General features: G+C 37.2%; 1 protein-coding gene across 10 annotated transcripts in view; it reads right to left on the reverse strand.

Annotated features, from left to right (window-relative positions):
* DLGAP1 (DLG associated protein 1) overlaps positions 1-19,800 on the reverse strand; it is an 866,766-nt gene that overhangs the window by 36,892 nt on the left and 810,074 nt on the right. For all 10 annotated transcript variants that reach the window (XM_032875683.1, XM_032875682.1, XM_032875681.1 and 7 more), the window contains one exon: positions 18,197-18,288. In XM_032875683.1, the coding sequence (XP_032731574.1) occupies positions 18,197-18,288 (92 nt within the window). The remainder of the gene's footprint in view (positions 1-18,196; positions 18,289-19,800) is intronic.

Raw genomic sequence — 19,800 nt, forward strand, 5'->3', positions numbered from 1 at the left:
GCTGAGAAGAGAGCCCGACGCGGGGCTCGATCCCAGGACCCTGGGATCATGACCTGAGCTGAAGGCAGAGGCTTTAACCCACAGAGCCACCCAGGTGTCCCAATAAATAAATAATTAAAAAAAAAAAGTCTTAAGAGGAAGAAAAATGACATTAGGTAGAAATATGGATCTACACAAAGAAATGAAGAACACTGGAAATCATAACTTTGTGGATGAATAGGACTTTTTTCCCTTTCATTTAAATCATTTAACTAATTAATTTAAAATTTTATTTTTAAATAATCTTTACATCAAACATGGAGCTCAAACTCAGGACCCTGAGATCAAGAGTCGCATGCTCTTCTGACTGAGCCAGTCAGGTGCCTCTGTTTAAATCATTTTTTTTTTTTAAGATTTTATTTATATATTTGACAGACAGAGAGGGAACACAAGCAGGGGGAGTGGGAGAGGGAGAAGCAAGCCTCCCACAGAGCAGGGAGCCCAACACACAGCTTGATCCCAGGATCCTGGGATCATAACCTGAGCCAAAGGCAGATGGTTAACAGCTGAGCCACCCAGGTGCCCCTATTTAAATCATTTTAAAGGTATTTGACTTTTAAAGCAAAAATACTAACACTATATTATGGATCTTTAATATGCATAGAAATAAAATGTTTGATAACAGTAGCCAATTCTGGGTAGTAGAGGGATGGAAACAGTAAGTTTTTTACATATGAAATGATCTAATTTCAATGTAGGTATAATATAATTACAGATACACGTTATAATCCCTGTTGCAACCATTAAAAATACAATGAAGAGTTATAGCTAATAAGACAATAAAGGGACTAAAATAGAATCACAAAAAGATAATCCAAAGGAAGCTAGAAAAAATAAAAAAAATAGGACAAAGAGGAGATACAAATAACAAACAAATACAAACTGGCAGCTTAAACCCAAACACATCAACAATTACATTAAATGTAAGTGGTCTAAGCATCCCAATTAAAAGGAAGAGGTTGTATGATTGGGTTAAAAAGCAAGACCAACTATATGCTACCCATAAAAAGATATTTTAAATATAAAGACATAAATAATTTAAAAGTGAAAGAATGAAAAAGGCTACCTCGGCTTACACTAATGAAAAGAAAGTTCAGGGGCACCTGGCTAGCTGAGTTGGTGGAGTATGTGATGCTTGATCTTGGAGTCATGAGGTCAAGCCCCACATTGGGCATAGAGTTTGCTTAAAAAAAAAGAAAGAAAAAAGAAAGATTAATTGGCTCTCTTAATATCATACAAGTTAGATTTCATAACAAAAAACCTTAGGGAGAAATAGGGATTTCATAATCATAAAGGGGCCAATTCATGAAGAGGACATAACAATCTTAGATGTTTGTGCACCTAATAAGAAAGTTTCAAAATGCATGAAGCAGAATTTGATAGAACAATAAGGAAAAATAGATAAATTCATAATTATAGTCAAAGGCTTCAACATTGCTTTCTCAATAACTGATAGAATATATAGACAGAAGATCAGAAATTTATAGAGTAATTAAAAAACTAACCTGACTTAATTTGCCTTTATAGAACAGTCCATTCACAAATAGCAGAATATACCTTTTTATTCAAGTGCACACAGACTATTTAGCAAGATAGACAGTATATTGGGCCATAGAACAAATCTCAATGAATTTTAAAGGATTCAAGACATTAAGTATGGTGTCTGGCCATAATGGAATTAAATAGAAATCAATAACTAAATGATGTTTACCAAGTCCCAAAATATTTGTGAGCTAGATAACATAGACTATGGGTTAAAGAAAAAAAGGAGATTAGGAAGTATTTTGAACTGAATGAAAATGAAAGCACAATAATCAGAATTTGTGGGATGTGGTTTTAACAGTACTTAAAGGGACATTTATAGCATTAGACAACAATAGTACAGAAAAATAAAGGTCTGCATTCAATCTTCAGCTGCTACTTTAAGAAATTAAAAAATAAAGCAAATGCAATCTGTGGTAAATAGAATAAAAGAAATGAAAAGATAAGATAAAAAAAATCAATGAAATAAAAAACAGGAAAACAGAAATATCAGTGAAATCAAAGCTTTTTCTTTTAAAAAAATTGATAAATTTAGTAATCCTCTAGCCAGGCTGATGAGGAAAAGAAAGAAAAGACATACATTGCCAATATCAGAAATGAGACAGGTGACATCACTACAGATTCTATAGCTATTAAAATTGTTTGAAAGGAATATTATGAACAACTTTATGCCAATAAATTAGATAACGTAGATGAAATAGACAAATTCTTGAGAGACGAACTACTAGGGATCACGTAAGAAGAAATCAATGACTTGAATAGCCTTATACCTATTAAAGGAATTAAATTTTTAGTAAAAAAAACTTTCCCACAAAGTAAACTCCAGATCCACACAGTTTCACTGGCTAACTCAATTAAATATCTAATGAAAAATTAGAATAATTCACACAAACACTTTTAGGAGATTGAGGAGGAAAAATACCTCCTAGATCTTTCTATTAGGGTAGCCTTACTCTAACACTAAAGACAACAAAGACAATACAAGAAAACTACAGAACAATATTTCTCATGAATACAGATACAAATATTAGCAAATCAAATCCAAAAACATATAAGAAGGATTATGCATGATGACCAAATTGAGCTTATCCCAGGAATACAAAGTTGGGTTAACATTAAAAAATCAGTTAATGTCAGACAACTGAATAAATATCCACATGTAAAAGAATGAAGCTGAATTCCTACCTCACACCACACAGAAAAGTTAGCTCAAAATAGGTCAAAAGCCTTAATTTAGGAGTTAAAACTATGTAATTCTTAAAGGAAAACATAGGGGCAAATCTGCATTATTTTGGCTTTGGCAGTGGTTTCTTAAATATGACATTGAAAGCTTAAGTGATGAGAAAAATTGGACTTCATCAAAATTAAAAATTTTGTGCATCAAAAACCACTATCAATAAGGTAAAAAGACAACCCAAAGAAGGGGAGAAAATATTTGTAAATCACATATCTGATAGTGGTCTGGTATCCAAAATATATAAAGAACACATACAGCACTCATCAAGAAAAACAACCTAATATTAAAAATGGGCAAAATTTGAGGCACCTGTGTGGCTCAGTTGGTTAAGCGTCTGACTCTTGATTTCAGCTAAGGTGATGATCTCAGGGTCATGAGATGGAGCCCTGCATCAGGCTCTGCACTCAGCACGGAGTCTGCTTGTCTCTATCCCTCTGCTCCTCCCCCTGGCTCACATGTTCTTGCTCTCTCTCTCTCTCAAATAAACAAAATCTCTCAATAAAATTAATTAAAAATGGGCAAAAGACTTGAATAGGTATATCTCCAAAGAGATAAATGGCCAATAAGCTTATGAAAAGATGATCAACATCAGTAATCATTAGGGAAGTGCAAATATAAGCCATAATGAGATACCACTCCTTATCCGCTAGGATGGTCATAATTTTTAAAAATGGAAAATAACAAGTGTTGGCCAAAATGTGGAGAAATTGGAATGCTCATACACTGTTGGTGGGAATGTAAAATGGTATAATTGCTGTGGAATATAATTTGGTGCTTCCTCAAAAAGGAATCCTAAACATAGAATTACCATGTGACCCAGCAATTCTACTTCTAGGTAAGTACCAAAAAGAATTAAAAACAGATGTTCAAACAAAAACTTGTACACAAATGTTTGTAGTAGCTATATTCTTAATAGCCAAAAGAGAAAACATGGCCATGAACAGATGAATGAACAATGTAATATAACCATATAATGGCTATTCAGCCATAAAAAATAATGGAATACTGATACATGCTACAACATGGATGAACCTCAAACCAGACACAAAAAGCCACATATTGTATGATTCCACTTATAAGCAATATCCAGTAGGTAAATCCATAAAGACAGAAGACAGATTAGCAGTTTCAAAAGGCTGGGAGGAAGGGTGAATAGACAGTGACTGCTTAATGGTTATCAGATTTTTGTTTGAAGTGATGGAAATATTTTGGAGCTAGGTAGTGGTAATGGTTGTACGACATTGCAAATGACTTAATGCCACTGAATTGTACATGTAAAATGGTTAAAATGGTAAGATTTGTTTTATATGTATTTTACCATAATTTAAAAAATCAATCAAGGGACACCTGGGTGGCTCAATTGGTTAAACGTCTGCCTTTGGCTCAGGTCATGATCCCAGGGTCCTGTGATCAAGCCCCGAATTGGGCTTTCTGCTCAGTGGGGAGCCTTCTTCTCTGTCTCCCTCTCCCCCTGCTTATGTTCTCTCACTCTCTCTCTCTCTCAAATAAATAAATAAAATATTTTTTTAAAAATTAATGCAATTCATTATATTCATAGTTTAAAATGAAAATTATATTCATAGTTTTGTAATATCTCTTTAGTTACAAAAAAAAAAAAAAATTGACAAAAATCCAACATCCATTCCTGATCATAATTCTCAACAAAGTAGATGTAGAGAGGAACTTCCTCTATTCAGTAAAGGGCTTCTACAAAAACCATGAAGCTCACATAATATTTAATGATGAAAGATTAAATATGTTTACAAAAGATCAGAAGTAAGGCAAGGGTGACGATACTCATGACTTTTATTCAAAATTATATTGGAGTTTTTAGCCAGTGTAATAAAACAAGAAAAAGGATGCATCCAGATGAAAAGAAATAAATCTGCCCTTTTTTGTAGATAACTTGGTAGTCTAGAATATCACATGGACTCTACAAAAAAGACACTGAAACTAGTAGGCTGGTTTAAGAACATTACAGGATAGAAGATCACACACAAATCGATGGTATTTCTATGATGTAACAATTGACAGTTGGTAAGTAAAGTAAAAAATACCATTTATAGCATCAGGGACAAAAAGAGGAATCTATGGGCAAATCTGACAAAATATGTGCAAGACATTTACACCGTAAATTACATAATATTCTTAAATAACAGAAGAGAGAGGGGTGGCTTTTGGTTAAGTATCCAATTCTTGGTTTTGGCTCAGGTTATGATCTCAGGGTTGTGAGATTGAGCTCAGTGGGGAGTCTGCTTCTTTCTCTCTCCCTCTGCCCCTCCCCCTGCTCACATGCTCTCTCTTTCTCTCAAATAAATAAATCTTTTAAAATAAACAAACAGGGGGGCACCTGGTTGGCTCAGTGGGTTAAAGCCTCTGCCTTTGGCCCAGGTCATGATCCCAGGGTCCTGGGATTGAGCCCCACATCGGGCTCTCTGCTCAGCGGGGAGCCTGCTTCCCTTCCTCTCTCTCTGCCTGCCTCTTTGCCTACTTGTGATCTCTGTCTATCAAATAAATAAATAAAATCTTAAAAAAAAAAAAAAAAACTAACAGGGGGCACCTGAGTGGCTCAGTGGGTTAAAGCCTCTGCCTTCAGCTCTGGTCATGATCCTGGGGACTCGATTCCAGGAGCCCAAGCCCCACATCGGGTTCTCTGCTCGGCAGGGAGCCTGCTTCCCCCCACCTCTCTGCCTACTTGTGATCTCTGTCAAATAAATAAAATCTTTTAAAATAAACAAACGAATGAAGAAAGATTGTTAAGATGTGAAATCTTATGTGATGTGTAGATTCAATGCAGTGTCAATCAAAATCTGGTAGGTGTTTAATGGATATTAACAACAAACTCTTTCTAAAACTCATTATGGAAAGGCAGAGGGCCTAGAATTGCAAGGGAAAAAAAAAACTGACAAAAAGGAATTGGACGTACAATATCTAACTTCAAGACTTACTCTAAAGCTACAATAGTTAGAATAGTGTAGTATTTGGCATGAAGATAGGCAATTAGATCAATGGAACGGCATGAAAAATGCAAAAACCAGTCCATACACATATATCAGTAAATATTTTAAAAGGATAGTCTATCTTTAAAAAATTCTAGAAAATGCACACAAGTGTCAGCAAGTGGGAAAGGGGTAGGAGAGAAGAGGTGGGAGGGCAGGGGGGCTGACTGTGTAGGGGTAAGTGGAAACCTTTGGAGGTGGTGGATGTGTTCTTTATTTCGATGGTAGTAATAGTTCCATTATTTATATACATACATACACACATATATATTTCTGATAAATACATACAAGTTTATCAAATTATATAATTTATATGTATAGTTTATTATATGTCAATTTCAATAAAGCTGTTAATGAGGGGATTTGAAGAGGACAGGTATCTGTGCACTCAAATGCCTCCCTCTGAGAATAAAGTGGTACAGATTTTTTTTTTTTTAAAGATTTTATTTATTTTACAGAGAGAGTAGGCAGAGAGTCAGGCAGAGAGAGAGGAGGAAGCAGGCTCCCGCTGAGAGAGAGCCTGATGTGGGGCTCGATCCCAGAACCCTGGGATCATGACCCGAGCCGAAGGCAGAGGCTTTAACCCACTGAGCCACCCAGGCGCCCCAAAGTGGTGCAGATTTTATCAGGAGCTATTTGCAAATGGGTATCAAGAACATTAAAAAAATATTTGAATTCTTAAGCCCAGAAATCGAATAATCTGAAGTAGCAAAAATATATAGTGCACAAAGATATTTATCACAATATTATATATCACTATTTTGATCAGTCACTTTTGATTTTTAGCGAAGTTATACATGCACACAATTTTAAAATATCAAGTGGTTCTGTAAGGCTAGCATGAAAAATAGTAATTCCTGGTCCACTGATGTAGTAATTTTCTGTTCTGCTGGCAGCCACTTTTAAATACTACTTCTAAATAACAAACATTACTATTTGTTAATAATTTAGTTTTTGTCTTTAGGAAAGATGAACCTTTAGATTTCTCTCACCTCATCTTCATTCACTCCTCCTCATCATTCTCTCTCTGTCTCTGTCTCTGTCCCTGTCTCTGTGTCTGTCTGTGTGTCCGTCTGTCTGTCTCTGTCTCTGTGCACACGCTCTCTCTTTCTCTCTCTCTCTCTCTCTCACACATACACGCACACACACGCACGCACGCACTTCTGGTCTGGTCCAGTATTTTTTTCCATTCTCCTGATATAGTTACATTGTAAATTTGAATCAATATTCAGAACTTGCTTTTTATGACTACATTATTATGAGCAGGAAATAGTATATCCAGCTGACTATGTGTTACCAATTGTGCACTTCTCCCTCAACAAATTCAGATGTGGAAGTCCTAACCTCTGGTAACTCAGAATGTGACTGTTTTTGGAGACTGGACTTTAAAGAGGTAATTAAAATAAAATCACATGAGTGGGCCCTAATCCAATGAGACGGATACCCCTATAAGAAGAGGAAATTGGGACACAGGGAGAGAAAAACTTCTGAAGACACAGGGAGAAGACAGTTGTCTATAAGCCAAAAGCCGAAGAAGAAACCAACCCTACCAACACCTTGATCTTGGACTTCTAGCTTCCAGAATTGTGAGGAAATAAATTTCTGCTGTTTAAGGCATCCAGTCAGTGATGCTTCGCTATAGAAGCCCTAGCAAACTAGTATGCCATATTATATTCTACATTCTACACATTTTTCCTTTTTAAAAATTTGCTTAATTTTTATGTACTTAACACTTACTCAATTCTCAAAATTCTCCCAGGTGTGTAGTTTCCTCTGCATGCACTGAAACAAATACATAGTTATGCTACAAGTCTTCTTGAATTAATCTTTCACAGAGCTTCTGACCTACTCCATCACAGCTGGTCAGTCTCTAGACCTGCTGCACAACTGTTGTCTGGAGATTTCTCTTCTCCATCATCTTGAGGCTTCCCTTCCACCCTTTCTTGAGTTGGATTACTTGTTTCATGGATTACTTCTTTGCTTTTCCCCTTTTGTACTTTTTCTAGAAATTTCTTCAATTTATCTTCCAGCTCTTCTGTTTTGCTATTAAGTTTTTAATTTCTAAGAGCACTTTTTTCTTCCCACCCCACCACCCTCTCCCCCTCCCAAGGGGATAAGATGCTCTGTAAGAAACCGTATCAATTTTCTTTTTCTTTTAAAAAAATATTTGTTTATTTGAGATAGAGAGAGAGAGAGAGAACATGAGCAGGGGAGGAGCAGAAGGAGAGGGACAAGCAAACTCCACGCTGAGCTCAGAGCTCCATGTGGGGTTCGATCTACAACCCTGAGATTATGACCTGAGCCAAAATTGAGAGTCCAATATTTAACAGACTGGGGCTGCCAGACACCCCAGAAGACCATACCAATTTTCACTTCTTTTTTTTTTTTTTAAGATTTTATTTATTTGACAGACAGAGCTCACAAGTAGGCACAGAGGCAGGCAGAAAGAGAGAGGGGGAAGCAGGCTCCCTGCTGAGCAGAGAGCCTGATGCTTGACTTGATCCCAGGACTCTGGGATCATGACCTGAGCTGAACAGAGGCTTTAACCCACTGAGCCACCCAGGCGCCCCTCAATTTTCACTTCTGTCATGGAATTTTCCTTGCCCACGTGTCCCTTCTTTTCTCTTAAAAATACTTTTTAATTTTCTGAACATTCCTTAAAACTTTTGGTTCTTTTCTTACAACTCTGATCTGAGTTTGCTGATTTTAGTTGTCTGCGCATGCTTGGAAGGCACAGTAAAAGCCTCCTCAGAAGTCTCTACTGTAGGGAGGAGCTTACTGCCTGTGATCCTCACTGTAGGTTATCTTACTGGGCTCTCACCTTACAAAATTTCTGATGTCAGTGTGTCCTTGGGTCTTTGGACTCACACTGGTCAGTTCCCCCACAGTAGATTGTTTCATACTTCTGCTTAGAGGGAATAAATCTGGCTGCCAGGATTCTGGAAGCAGTATGAGCATAAGGAGGCTTAGGGCAGGGTGGTTTAGCATTCTGTTTGTTAATTTTCACTTATCTTCCTATTTTCAGCTCATAGGGGTGTCCTCAACTGTGCTGCTGTCCTCTAGCTCTGAGATCCTTTGCTTTAGCAGCTGAACAAAAGAAACTTCCAGTCTTCTGCCAGAGTGGGGAAGGGCTGTCACTGGGCTCTGCAGGTATAAAGAGTTCTTAGCTCCTTCATCCCTACTTCTCGGAGCTCCCAGTGCTGATAGGCCCCATGCCTTTTGTGGGTTCTGAAGTTTATATTGAATTGCATCTTCGGTTTTTGCATCACTGACTTTAGACTCTGCTTTTTCTGGTCAGTTGAGTCAGCATCACTTGTCTATCTGCCTTCCAGTTTCCAGAATGTCACTGTCCTTTTTCTCTCTCCTGTTCTCATCATCCTTGGCAATTAATGCCCAAAGAAGCAAAAAATCCTTTTACTGCCATTTAGTTTCAGAAGGCCTCAAAGACGATTTATGTATTTTTTTCACTGTTTTTAACCAGAAGTCAATCTAGAAATAATGGAGATATTTAACAGTGGGAGACAGGGGAAGCAAATTATGGTTCATACTTATTCTTGAATATTGTATAACCATCAAAAGAATTATTTGTTGTGAATTTTTTGTGATGAGAAAACTTTTGTTATAACAGTTGATTTTATTTTTATTTTTGTTTAAAGTTTTGCTTTTTCTTTTTTTTTTCTTTAGTAATCTCTATACCCAATGCGGGACTCAAACTCATGATCACAGGATCAAGAGTCACATCCTTTTCTGACTGAGCCAGCCAGGTATCCCAAATTATTACTAAATTTTATTTTCTTGAATATTTTATTTATTTATTTGAGTTGGAGAGAGGAGAGAGAAAACACAAGCAGGGGTGGAGTGGCAGAGGAGGGGGAGAGGGAGAGGGAGAAGACTCTCTGCTGAGTAGGGAGCCTGACTGGGATGCTGAGATCATGGCCTGAGCTGAAGGCAGCTGCCTAACCGATTAAGCCACCCAGGCACCCCACTAAATTTTATAACATAGAATAATTTTAGTAACTTAAAATGTTTATGGAAAAAATATGGGTAAAAAGTATACCCCTTTATTAATTCATGGTTAATGAGTGAAATTATGGGGTATTTTACTTCTGTAATTTATAAATTTTCATAATGTATAAATAGTATCTTTTTAATCATTAATTAGATTTAATAATACATAATTATGGAAATGATAGATGATACTTAAGACACACATACACACAGTTTTTTCATTGTTCAAAAATCCCATCAGAGAGGTATAAACTGCCCACATACTGCTTTGTTTTCCTCCATGTAAATTTACATACCACTCTTATAATGAAAATAAATATATTCTTTGTATCCACTGTTAGAGTTTTAGAGTCATTAGTGGGATCATGTAAGAAAGTCTTAAAAAAAAAAAAACCTTGTACGAACCATGGTTAATACTCGATTATTACTTGGAAGGACAGGGGAAATCTGTGGGAGCCCCTTTGCTTTCTCACTGTAGTAAATAGGAAGGATTGGTTTACTGGATTTGCTAATTATTAGCTCAAAAGACAAGAAGACCTCATGCAAATTCCTAGGGGGAGCAGTCAGAAGGATGAGATGGGGACAGGATGCTAGGAGGCATTGGGGTACAGAGCAGAGGCAGAGCAGGAGGTGTTGCCAAGATTTGCTGGATTTGCTTGAGATCATTCAGTCCCTCATAACAACAAATACTGTATGCTGTGTGGATCCTATCCTACAGGGCAGCTAGCTGATCCTTGAAACAGGAGTTGGGGAAAGACAGCTAATGTTTGATGGAGATGAAGAATTTCTTCCCTGGCTTAAGAAAAGCAGTCTTGTTGTGTGCATTTGTTATCCCTCGTTTGGCACTGCCGTGGCATTTAAACCAGAGACCTTTAGACGGCATTCCTCAAGGCATGGTCCCCACCACGAGGTAGCCCTGAAGAAGGGATGTGGCACATCTACTATGGATGGCATTTTGAGGTCATCATGGCCGTCTGCAAATACAACAGGGAGATTTTTAGAATACTCCATTTAGATTCCTCTTTTTGGAGCAGATTGGTTACTTACTACATTTTACTAATGAGTTATTAACTTATTCCTTCTGTTTTAATTTGTAGCACTGCAGAATACCTAGATTTAAAGTCTACCCCTTCGTAGACAAATCAGCCAGGTGGACTTGGGTGAATTAGTTTTGGTTCCTAAATTGTGATGGATTCAAAAGATGATAATGAGGAGTGCCTACGTGGTTCAGTGGGTTAAGCCTCTGAGGGTCAGGTCATGATCTCAGGGTCCTGGGATTGAGCCCCCCACTGGGCTCTCTGCTCAGCAGGGAGCCTGCTTCCCCCCCCTCTCTCTACCTACTTGTGATCTCTCTTTCTCTGTCAAATAAATAAATAAAATCTTTTTTTAAAAAAAAAAGGTGATAATGAGTTTCTTGGCCTCTTAAAAGTCTTAGTTAATCTTCCTCTCTTTGTATGATCTCTTTTTCTCTGGCTCTATTTCCATTCTCTCACTTTTTGTTAGGTTATGGTTGTTTATCAGTCTGTTTATCTCAGAAAGAAAGAGATGGATTGTACTAGCCATTCAACACGGTAACAACTTATCACTAGATAATTTTAAAAAATTCCCTTAGCTGTCCTTAGATACTATCTCATCTGCCCAATTTTGCTTTTTTAAGATCCTATCTAAATTAATTACTACTAGCAGAATTGTAAAAAAGAATCCTAATTAGAGACAGAAGTTGTAAGTAATCCCTGTTTGACAGTGGATTTCTTTTGGAGAGGTTGAAAACAATTATTAATATCAATTTGTTTACTTTACATCGGTTAACTATAAAGTGACCTTTGAGGAAGGGTATGTTTTGAAAAATTAAACAGGAAAATTGAGATTGCCAGTCCTTTTGGGAGAGGACTCTGAAATAAACCATTCAAAGTACTGAGAAACTGACCATCCTACAAACTTCAGTAATTCATTAAATGTTCAACTTTTTCAAAACATGGTAAAAGTGGCTCATTCCAAGTTTTGGGGTTGTTATTAGGTGTGTCCAAAGAATGCAGTATTTAGCATTATCATAGATGGATACATATTAGGGTGTTTATTTGATAAAATATTTGATAAAACAGAATAGTTGACTGCAGGGGCAATGTTTGAAGTAAAATTTTAAAATTGAGATAATTTTCTCTTACTGTTTCAGAAAAAAGTGATATAATTACTTTCTGAGACTTTGATCTTTAGAGAGATTCTATGTGGGTACATAATAGAGTAGGAAACATTTATACGGTGTTTCCTATATGTCAGTTATTTTTCTAGAAGTTTTACGTATATTAAACCATATACCCTAAGACAACACTCTGAGGTTAACACTATTATCTACTACTCCTCTTCTTTTTAATTAATAAACTTTTTTAAAAGATTTTGTTTATTTATTTGATGGACAGAGATCACAAGTAGGCAGAGAGGCAGGCAGAGAGGGAAGGGGGGAAGGCAGACTCCCTGCTAATCAGAGAGCCCGATGTGGGGCTCGATCCCAGGACCCTGGGATCATGACCCGAGCCGAAGGCAGGGGCTTTAACCCACTGAGCCACCCAGGTACCCCTAAACTTTTTTTTTTTTTTAAAGATTTTATTTATTTATTGGACAGACAGAGATCACAAGTAGGCAGAGAGGCAAGCAGAGAAAGAGGAGGAAGCAGGCTCCCCACAGAGCAGAGAGCCAGATGTGGGGCTCAATCCCAGGACCCTGGGATCATGACCTGAGCTGAAGGCAGAGGCTTTAACCCACTGAGCCACCCAGGCGCCCCTAAATTTTGTTTTTTAAAGCAGTTTTAGATTCACAGCAAAATAGAACACAAAGTACCGTGATTTCTTATATCCCCTCTGCCCCTTCCCCCAGCCCCGGACCTCCCCTTTATCAACATCCTCCACCAGAGTGGTATATTTGATACAACCTGAACCTATATTGACACATCAGTACCATCCAAAATTCATAGTTTACATTAGGGTTCACTCTTGGTGGTGTATGTTCTTCGGGTTTGGATGGATGAATAAATGACATGCATCCACCATTGTAGTAGTACACAGAGTGGTTTCACTGGCCTAAAACTCCTCTGTGCTCTGCTATGCATTCCTCTCCCTCTCTTAATCATTATTTTTACTATCTCAGTAGTCTTGCCCTTGCCAGAAGGTAGTTGGAATCACACAGTACATAGCCTTTTCAGACTGGCTTCTTTTGCTTAGTAATAAGCATTCAGGTTTCCTCCACATCTTTTTGTGGCTAGAGAGCTTACTTCTTTTTTAATGCTGAATAAGATTCCATCGTCTGGCTCTTTACTCGTTCACTTAGAGAAGGATGTCTTGGTTGCTTCCAAGTTTTGCAATTATGAATAAAGCTGCTATCAATATTTACATGCAGGTTTTTGTGTGAACATACATTTTCAACTCTTTTGGTAATTACCAAGGACTGCGATTGCTGGATTGTATGGCAATGTTTAGTTTTGTAAGAAATTGCTGAACTGTTTTCCAAAGTGGCTGAAACATTTTGCATTCCCGCCAAAAATGAATGAGACTTAATGGTAACTTACCACCATTTGGTATTGTCAGTGTTCTGGATTTTGGCCATTCTAATATGTGATTAGTGGTATTTCATTGTTGTTTTAATTTTCAGTTCCTTAATGATATATGATGTGGAAAATCCTTTTATATGCTTACTTGCCATTTGTGTATCTTAGGGGAGGTACCTGTTAAAGTCTTTTGCCCATTTTAAAAATCAGGTTGTTTGCCTTCTTATTGAGTTTCTTGTATTTGTATATTTTGGATATACAAATTTGTTATTTGTATATTTTGTATTTGTTATTTGTATATTTTGGATAGCAGCCCTTTATTAGTTGTGTCTTTTGCAAATATTTTCTCCCAGTGTGTGGCTTGCCTTCTCATTCTCATGACGCTGTTTGTCTTTCAAGAGCAGAAGCTTTCAATTTTAATGAGGTCCAGAGTTTATCAATTACTTTTTTTCATGGATTGTGTCTATATTTTGTATAACTATTGTATACTCTATTCTTACAGTCAAATAAACTAGAAAAAAGAAACTGTTATTAAGAAAATCACCAGAAAGAGAAAAGACACTTAACAATACTATACTGTAAAAAATCTGTAAGTAAGTGGACCTGCACAGTTCAAACCCATGTTGTTCAAGGGTCAACTGTGCTTCTTTTTTTACTCTTTTTAATAGTTGCCCTAGAGATTGCACCATAAATTTTACAACTCTCCCAAGTATGCTTTCAAATAACACTGTACCACTTCAGGAGTGGTGCAAGTGCTGTGTGATTAAATAATCCTAATTCTTCCCTCCCATTTTTTGTATCATTGCTGTTATATGGATATATATATATATCTCCTTTGACTTCAGACAGTACCTATGAATGTTAGCAGAATGGAGCAGAGAGGGTATGAGACTTAAAATGTGAAGCCTGGAGCTGGCTCCAAGTTTCAATACCAGGGTGCTCTATAATTCAGGGCAAGACACTTCTCTGTGAGCCTGAGGGATAAGATGGTGTTTAAGGACCAGCCCAGGCTGCAGCCCTCTCGGGCTTCCAATTATCTTGAAGTCTGTAGTAGCAGAAGTGCTCTCTGAGTTCTTAACAGGTTTCTGATGCTTCCATATTATGGAAAATAGGCTGCATACACAGACATGCCAAGTGCTCCATTGTTGTTTTTGGAAAAGACTATGGACCAGGTTCCTGGAGCATTTTGAGAAGGTTCAGATAGAGGTTTGGACTCTGGAGGTTTGGAAAGGCTCATCAGCTATGGTCTCAGCCTCTTAATTATACACTAATGAGAACTTAGTTAAAATTAACTCATTTCTCAGGAGCTAATGATGATTAGCTTTTTTTTTTTTTAAAGATTTTATTTATTTATTTGACAGATCACAAGTACGCAGAGAGGCAGGCAGAGAGAGAGGGAAGCAGGCTCCCCACTGAGCAGAAAGCCTGATCCAGGGCTCGATCCCAGGACTCTGAGATCATGACCTGAGCCGAAGCTTTAACCCACTGAGCCCCCCAGGTGCCTCTGATGATTAGCTTTTAAAGAAAGGCTAGTTAGTTAATTCAAGTAGTTCCCACAGCCTTTCAGGCTAAAAAAAGATGAACTATAAGATACCTTTGGAACAGAGCTCTTTGCATCTCCAGATGTCTCTATCATTTGAATTTGATAGAACACATTCTCTGGATCAAGTCACTCATATGACTTAGGCCTCTTCTGGGGGGGGGGGGTCACAAACATGTAAGAGCGTGGGTGTGGACACTGGGATTCCAAGTCAGGCTTCTCTGTCTTAGTAACTCTTTGGTTTTGGACAAGCTCTGTGTTTGAGTTGAGAGTTCTCATTGGTTTGTTGGGAAGCTTATGAGATAAAAGACACCAATGGGGAAAAAAAAAAAAAAAGAAAAACTCTTTATTCTGCCTTCACTCATTCTTTCTCAGATGGTCTTCTTCTTCTTCTTCTTCTTTTAGATACTCTTCCTTTATGTGGATTTGTTTCTGGCCTTTATCATCTTCCTTTTCTCTGAAGATCTTTTTTTTTTTTTTTTTAAGTTTCTTTCCCTCCCTCCCTCCCTCTCTTTCTTTTTCTTTCCCTTCCTCCCTTCCTCTCTTTCTTTCTTTCTTTCTTTCTTTTCTTCTTTTGTAATCTCTGTGTCCAACATGGGACTTGAACTCATGACCCCAAGATGAAGAGTTGTGTGCTCTCCAACTGAGTCGGGCAGGCGCCCCTGAAAACTTTTTAATATTTCTCACAAGGCAGTTCTACTGACAACAAATTTCTTCAATTTATATTTGTCTGAGAAAGACTTTATTTCTGCTTCACTTTTCAAGGATAATTTTAGAGTACAGAATTCTAGGTTGGTGGGCTTTTTCCCTTCAAATATTTAATATTTCACTCCACTCTTTTCTTACTTGCATGCTTTTTTGAAGAAAAATTGCATGTCATTCTTATCTTTGCCCCACTATAGAAAGGATTTTTTTTTTCTTTCTTTCTTTTTTTTTTTTTCTTTTGTTCCTTTCAGGACTTTTTCCTTTTGATTTTCCTTGAATATGGTATCTCCAGGTGTAGTGTTTTGGGCATTTATCCTGCTAGATCTTTTCTGAGACCTGGATCTGTGGTTTGGTGTCAGACATTAATTTGGAGAAATTCTCAGTTACTGTTTCCTTTCTTTCTTTTCCTTCTTTTATTCCCATTATGAATGTTTCTTCTATAATTGTCCCACAGTTTTTGGAAATCCTGGTTTTTGTTTTTTTGGGTTTTTTTTCCCCCTCAGTTTGTTTCTCTTTGCTTTTTAGTTTTGAGAGTTTCTATTATTTTACCGTCAAGCTCAGAAATTCTTTGCTCCTCTGTGTCTAGTCTACTAATGAGCCCATCAAAGGCAGTCTTCCTTTCTGTTACAGTGTTTTTGATCCCTAGCAAATCTTATTTATTCTTTCTTAGAATTTCCATCCCTTTGCTTTCATTTTCCATCTGTTCTTACATGCTGTTTACTTTTTCCATCAAAGCACTTAGCATATTAATCATAGTTTTAAAAAATTTCTGGTCTGATAATTCCAATAGTCCTGCCATATCTGACTGGTTCTGATGCTTGTTCAGTTGCTCTAAACTGGGCTTTTTACCTTTTAGTATGCTTTATAAATTATTATTGAAGAGTAGGCATGGTGTCCTGGGTAAAAGGAACTATGGTAAATAGGCCCTTAGTAATGTGACAGTTAGGTGTGGGGGAGGGGAAGCATGCTGATTGATTAGGAGATCTTTTGGTAAACCTGCACCCCTGGACCATGGACTTCAACAGTACTTTTCAGTTTCTCTCCATCTTGTGTAAAGACAGAATGGCTAGAGGGGGCAGGGTTGGGTGTTGTGCTTCTTCCATATGTAAGGCTAAAGGGAGCTGGAATTGGGTATTTCCCTTCCCCTGGGTGGTTGTCTCTGATAAGACTCTAGCAGGTTAGGCTCTGGTAAAATAGTTTCTCCTGAGGGCAGACCTTGTTTAGAATGCTCTGGTATATTCTCTTAATGTTTGACATTTGATAGTTATTATTTTTCTTTTTCAATGATAGATAATGTTCTGCAATTGGTTCCCATCCTTTGAGTAATTTCATTCAAGATAGCTCAATGAATATGTTTACTGGGTCATTGGGTATGCATACATATATAACTATTGCTAACCTTTTTTAAAAAATATTTTTTATTAACATATAATGTATTATTTGCCCCAGGGGTACAGGTCAGTGAATCATCAGGCTTCTGCATTTCACAGCACTCACCATATATTGCTGTCATATTAGTTTCCACATGGTTGTATCGATTTTCTGGGGTTCCAAGATTATTTAATTACATGAAATTCTAAAAAATATTATATATACATATATGAAAACCTCCTAGATACAAGTGCAGTGTCGATACCACAAGGCCCTGAAATTACACCCCTTCTATAAACTGATGTATAACCTTTTCCCAGATACTCAGTTTATGTTGCATATAGCCTTGCTTTTGGGATGCAATCTGTAGATACTTATTGGATGGATATATAGTTGGATAGCTGGATGACCTCCAACTGATTCCTTCTAGTCAACACACAGAAAGTTAGTGACAAAGTTGAGATGATACACTGATCTATGATATAGAGCTATCTCTCACACTATAACTGCAGTTCTACTTCATTCACCAATATATATTGTATGCTTAGTACGTGAAAAAACAATTCTAGAAGCTGGGGGTACTACTATTAATAAAATATAGTTCTACCCATCATGTACCTCACAGTTTGATTGAGAAACTCATTTATCTCTCTGGATTAAGTTCTCATTCATAAAATGAATGTAGTGATCTCAGAAATTCCTTCTGGTTTCTGAAACTCTTAATTTCCCAGTTCTAGATATTCAGACTCTAGAGTAAGATTATTTTAAAGAAGAATCTAAAGGAACTGGTGATTCAAGATAATGATAGATCTTCTCTTTTTTTCCTTCCTTCCTTCCTTCCCTTTTCATCATCGAGTGCATACTAAACACCAGACACAATTAAGTGCTAGGAATAAAAATAGGAATAAGATAAATCCTCTTCTTTTAAAAAGTTTACAGTCCAAAATGGGAAGTTTTTTTGAAGAGGAATGGTTTGGCAACACAACAGTACTGCACAGAATATTTATGTATATGTGAATGTGATGTGGTTACTCTAATATTCTAGCAAAAACTTAAATTGAGTGGTTTCCAGTATTAAAGTAGAGGAAGGAATCAGCTAAATGCTTCCAAAGTTAATGGAAAATATCACTGAATCTTGTAGGTTTATGTCAGGGGGAAATACTGGTACCATACTTGCCAATATCAAGACGAAAGATGACAAATGCCAATAGACTCACCACTTCTCTTCTTCTACTTGCACTCCTACGGACTGGAACTTACTGGGTGCTTTATTTTCCCCTGTTTTATCAGTCTCTTCAGCATCATCCACCTGAAGAAATAATCAAACAGGCAGAGGTGCCCTATTTTAGTAATCTTGCCTGAAAAACAAATGTCACATTTTATCAGAAACATCTGCAGTACTACTGGAGTATTTTGTAGCCTATTTGTTCAATATTTATGTATTTGATGAGGGCCATCACTACACTGTTAGCATGTGCTTTGACTCTGCTGATCTTAGTAAAATGAAATTTTATTTGCTCTTAAATGTCTATGATTGCCTCATAGATTTTTTTCTTAATTTTATTTTTTCAATGTTCCAAGATTCACTGTTTATGTACCACACCCAGTGCTCCATGCAATACGTGCCCTCCTTAATACCCACCACCAGGCTCACCCAACCCCCCCCACCCCTCACCCCTCCAGAACCTTCAGTTTGTTTCTCAGAGTCCACAGTCTCCACCGATTTGTATGTGCTTACCTGTGAACGCACTATATTAGAAAGGAACACTGCATGGAAATGGGTTCTTAGAAGTTGTGAATTTGCAGATAACAAAATACAAAAGAAGGAAGAAATTTTATTTACTGTAGTTAGAATGGTTGATATTGAGATTTAGGTACTAACTTTTAAAGATAAACTATATAGTATCTTCATTTTTTTCCCCCTTAAACTAAGAAATTGACTTTGAATATCATGCCATGATTCCTAAGTAGCTATGTATAGACTACAACTCACATAGAAAATGTGTATGTTGGGACTTCATCAAGGTCAAAAGCTTTTGCACAGCAAAGGAAACAGTCAACAAAACCAAAAGACAACTGACAGAGTGGGAAAAGATATTTGCAAATGACATATCAATAAAGGGTTAGTATCCAAAATCTGTAAAGAACTTACCAAACTCAACACCCAAAGAACAAATAATCTAATTAGGAAATGGGCAGAAGACATGAACAGACATTTCGGCAAAGAAGACATCCAAATGGCCAACAGACACATGAAGAAGTGCTCAACATTACTCAGCATCAGGAAAATACAAATCAAAACCACAGTGAGATACCACCTCACACCAGTCAGAATGGCTAATATTAACAAGTCAGGAAACGACAGATGTTGGTGAGGATGCCGAGAAAAGGGAACCTTCCTACACTGTTGGTGGGAATGCAAGCTGGTGCAGCCACTCTGGAAAACAGTACAGAGGTTCTTCAACAAGTTGAAAATAGAGCTACCCTGTAACCCAGCAATCGCACTACTAGGTATTTACCCTAAAGATACAAATGTAGTGATCCGAAGGGGCACGTGCACCCCAGTATTTATAGCAGCAATGTCCACAATAGCCAAACTATGGAAAGAACCTAGATGTCTATCAACAGATGAATGGATAAAGAAGATGTGTTTTTTATACACACACACACACACACACACACACACACACACACATACACACAATGGAATACTGTGTAGCCATCAGAAAAGCAAAGTCTTGCCATTTGTAATGACGTGGGTACAACTAGAGAGTATTATGCTGAGTGAAATAAGTCAGTCAGAGAAAGACAATTATCATGT

Source organism: Lontra canadensis, unplaced genomic scaffold (assembly GCF_010015895.1).
Source record: "Lontra canadensis isolate GAN:19392208 unplaced genomic scaffold, GSC_riverotter_1.0 scaffold57, whole genome shotgun sequence".
Taxonomy (NCBI): Eukaryota; Metazoa; Chordata; class Mammalia; order Carnivora; family Mustelidae; genus Lontra; species Lontra canadensis.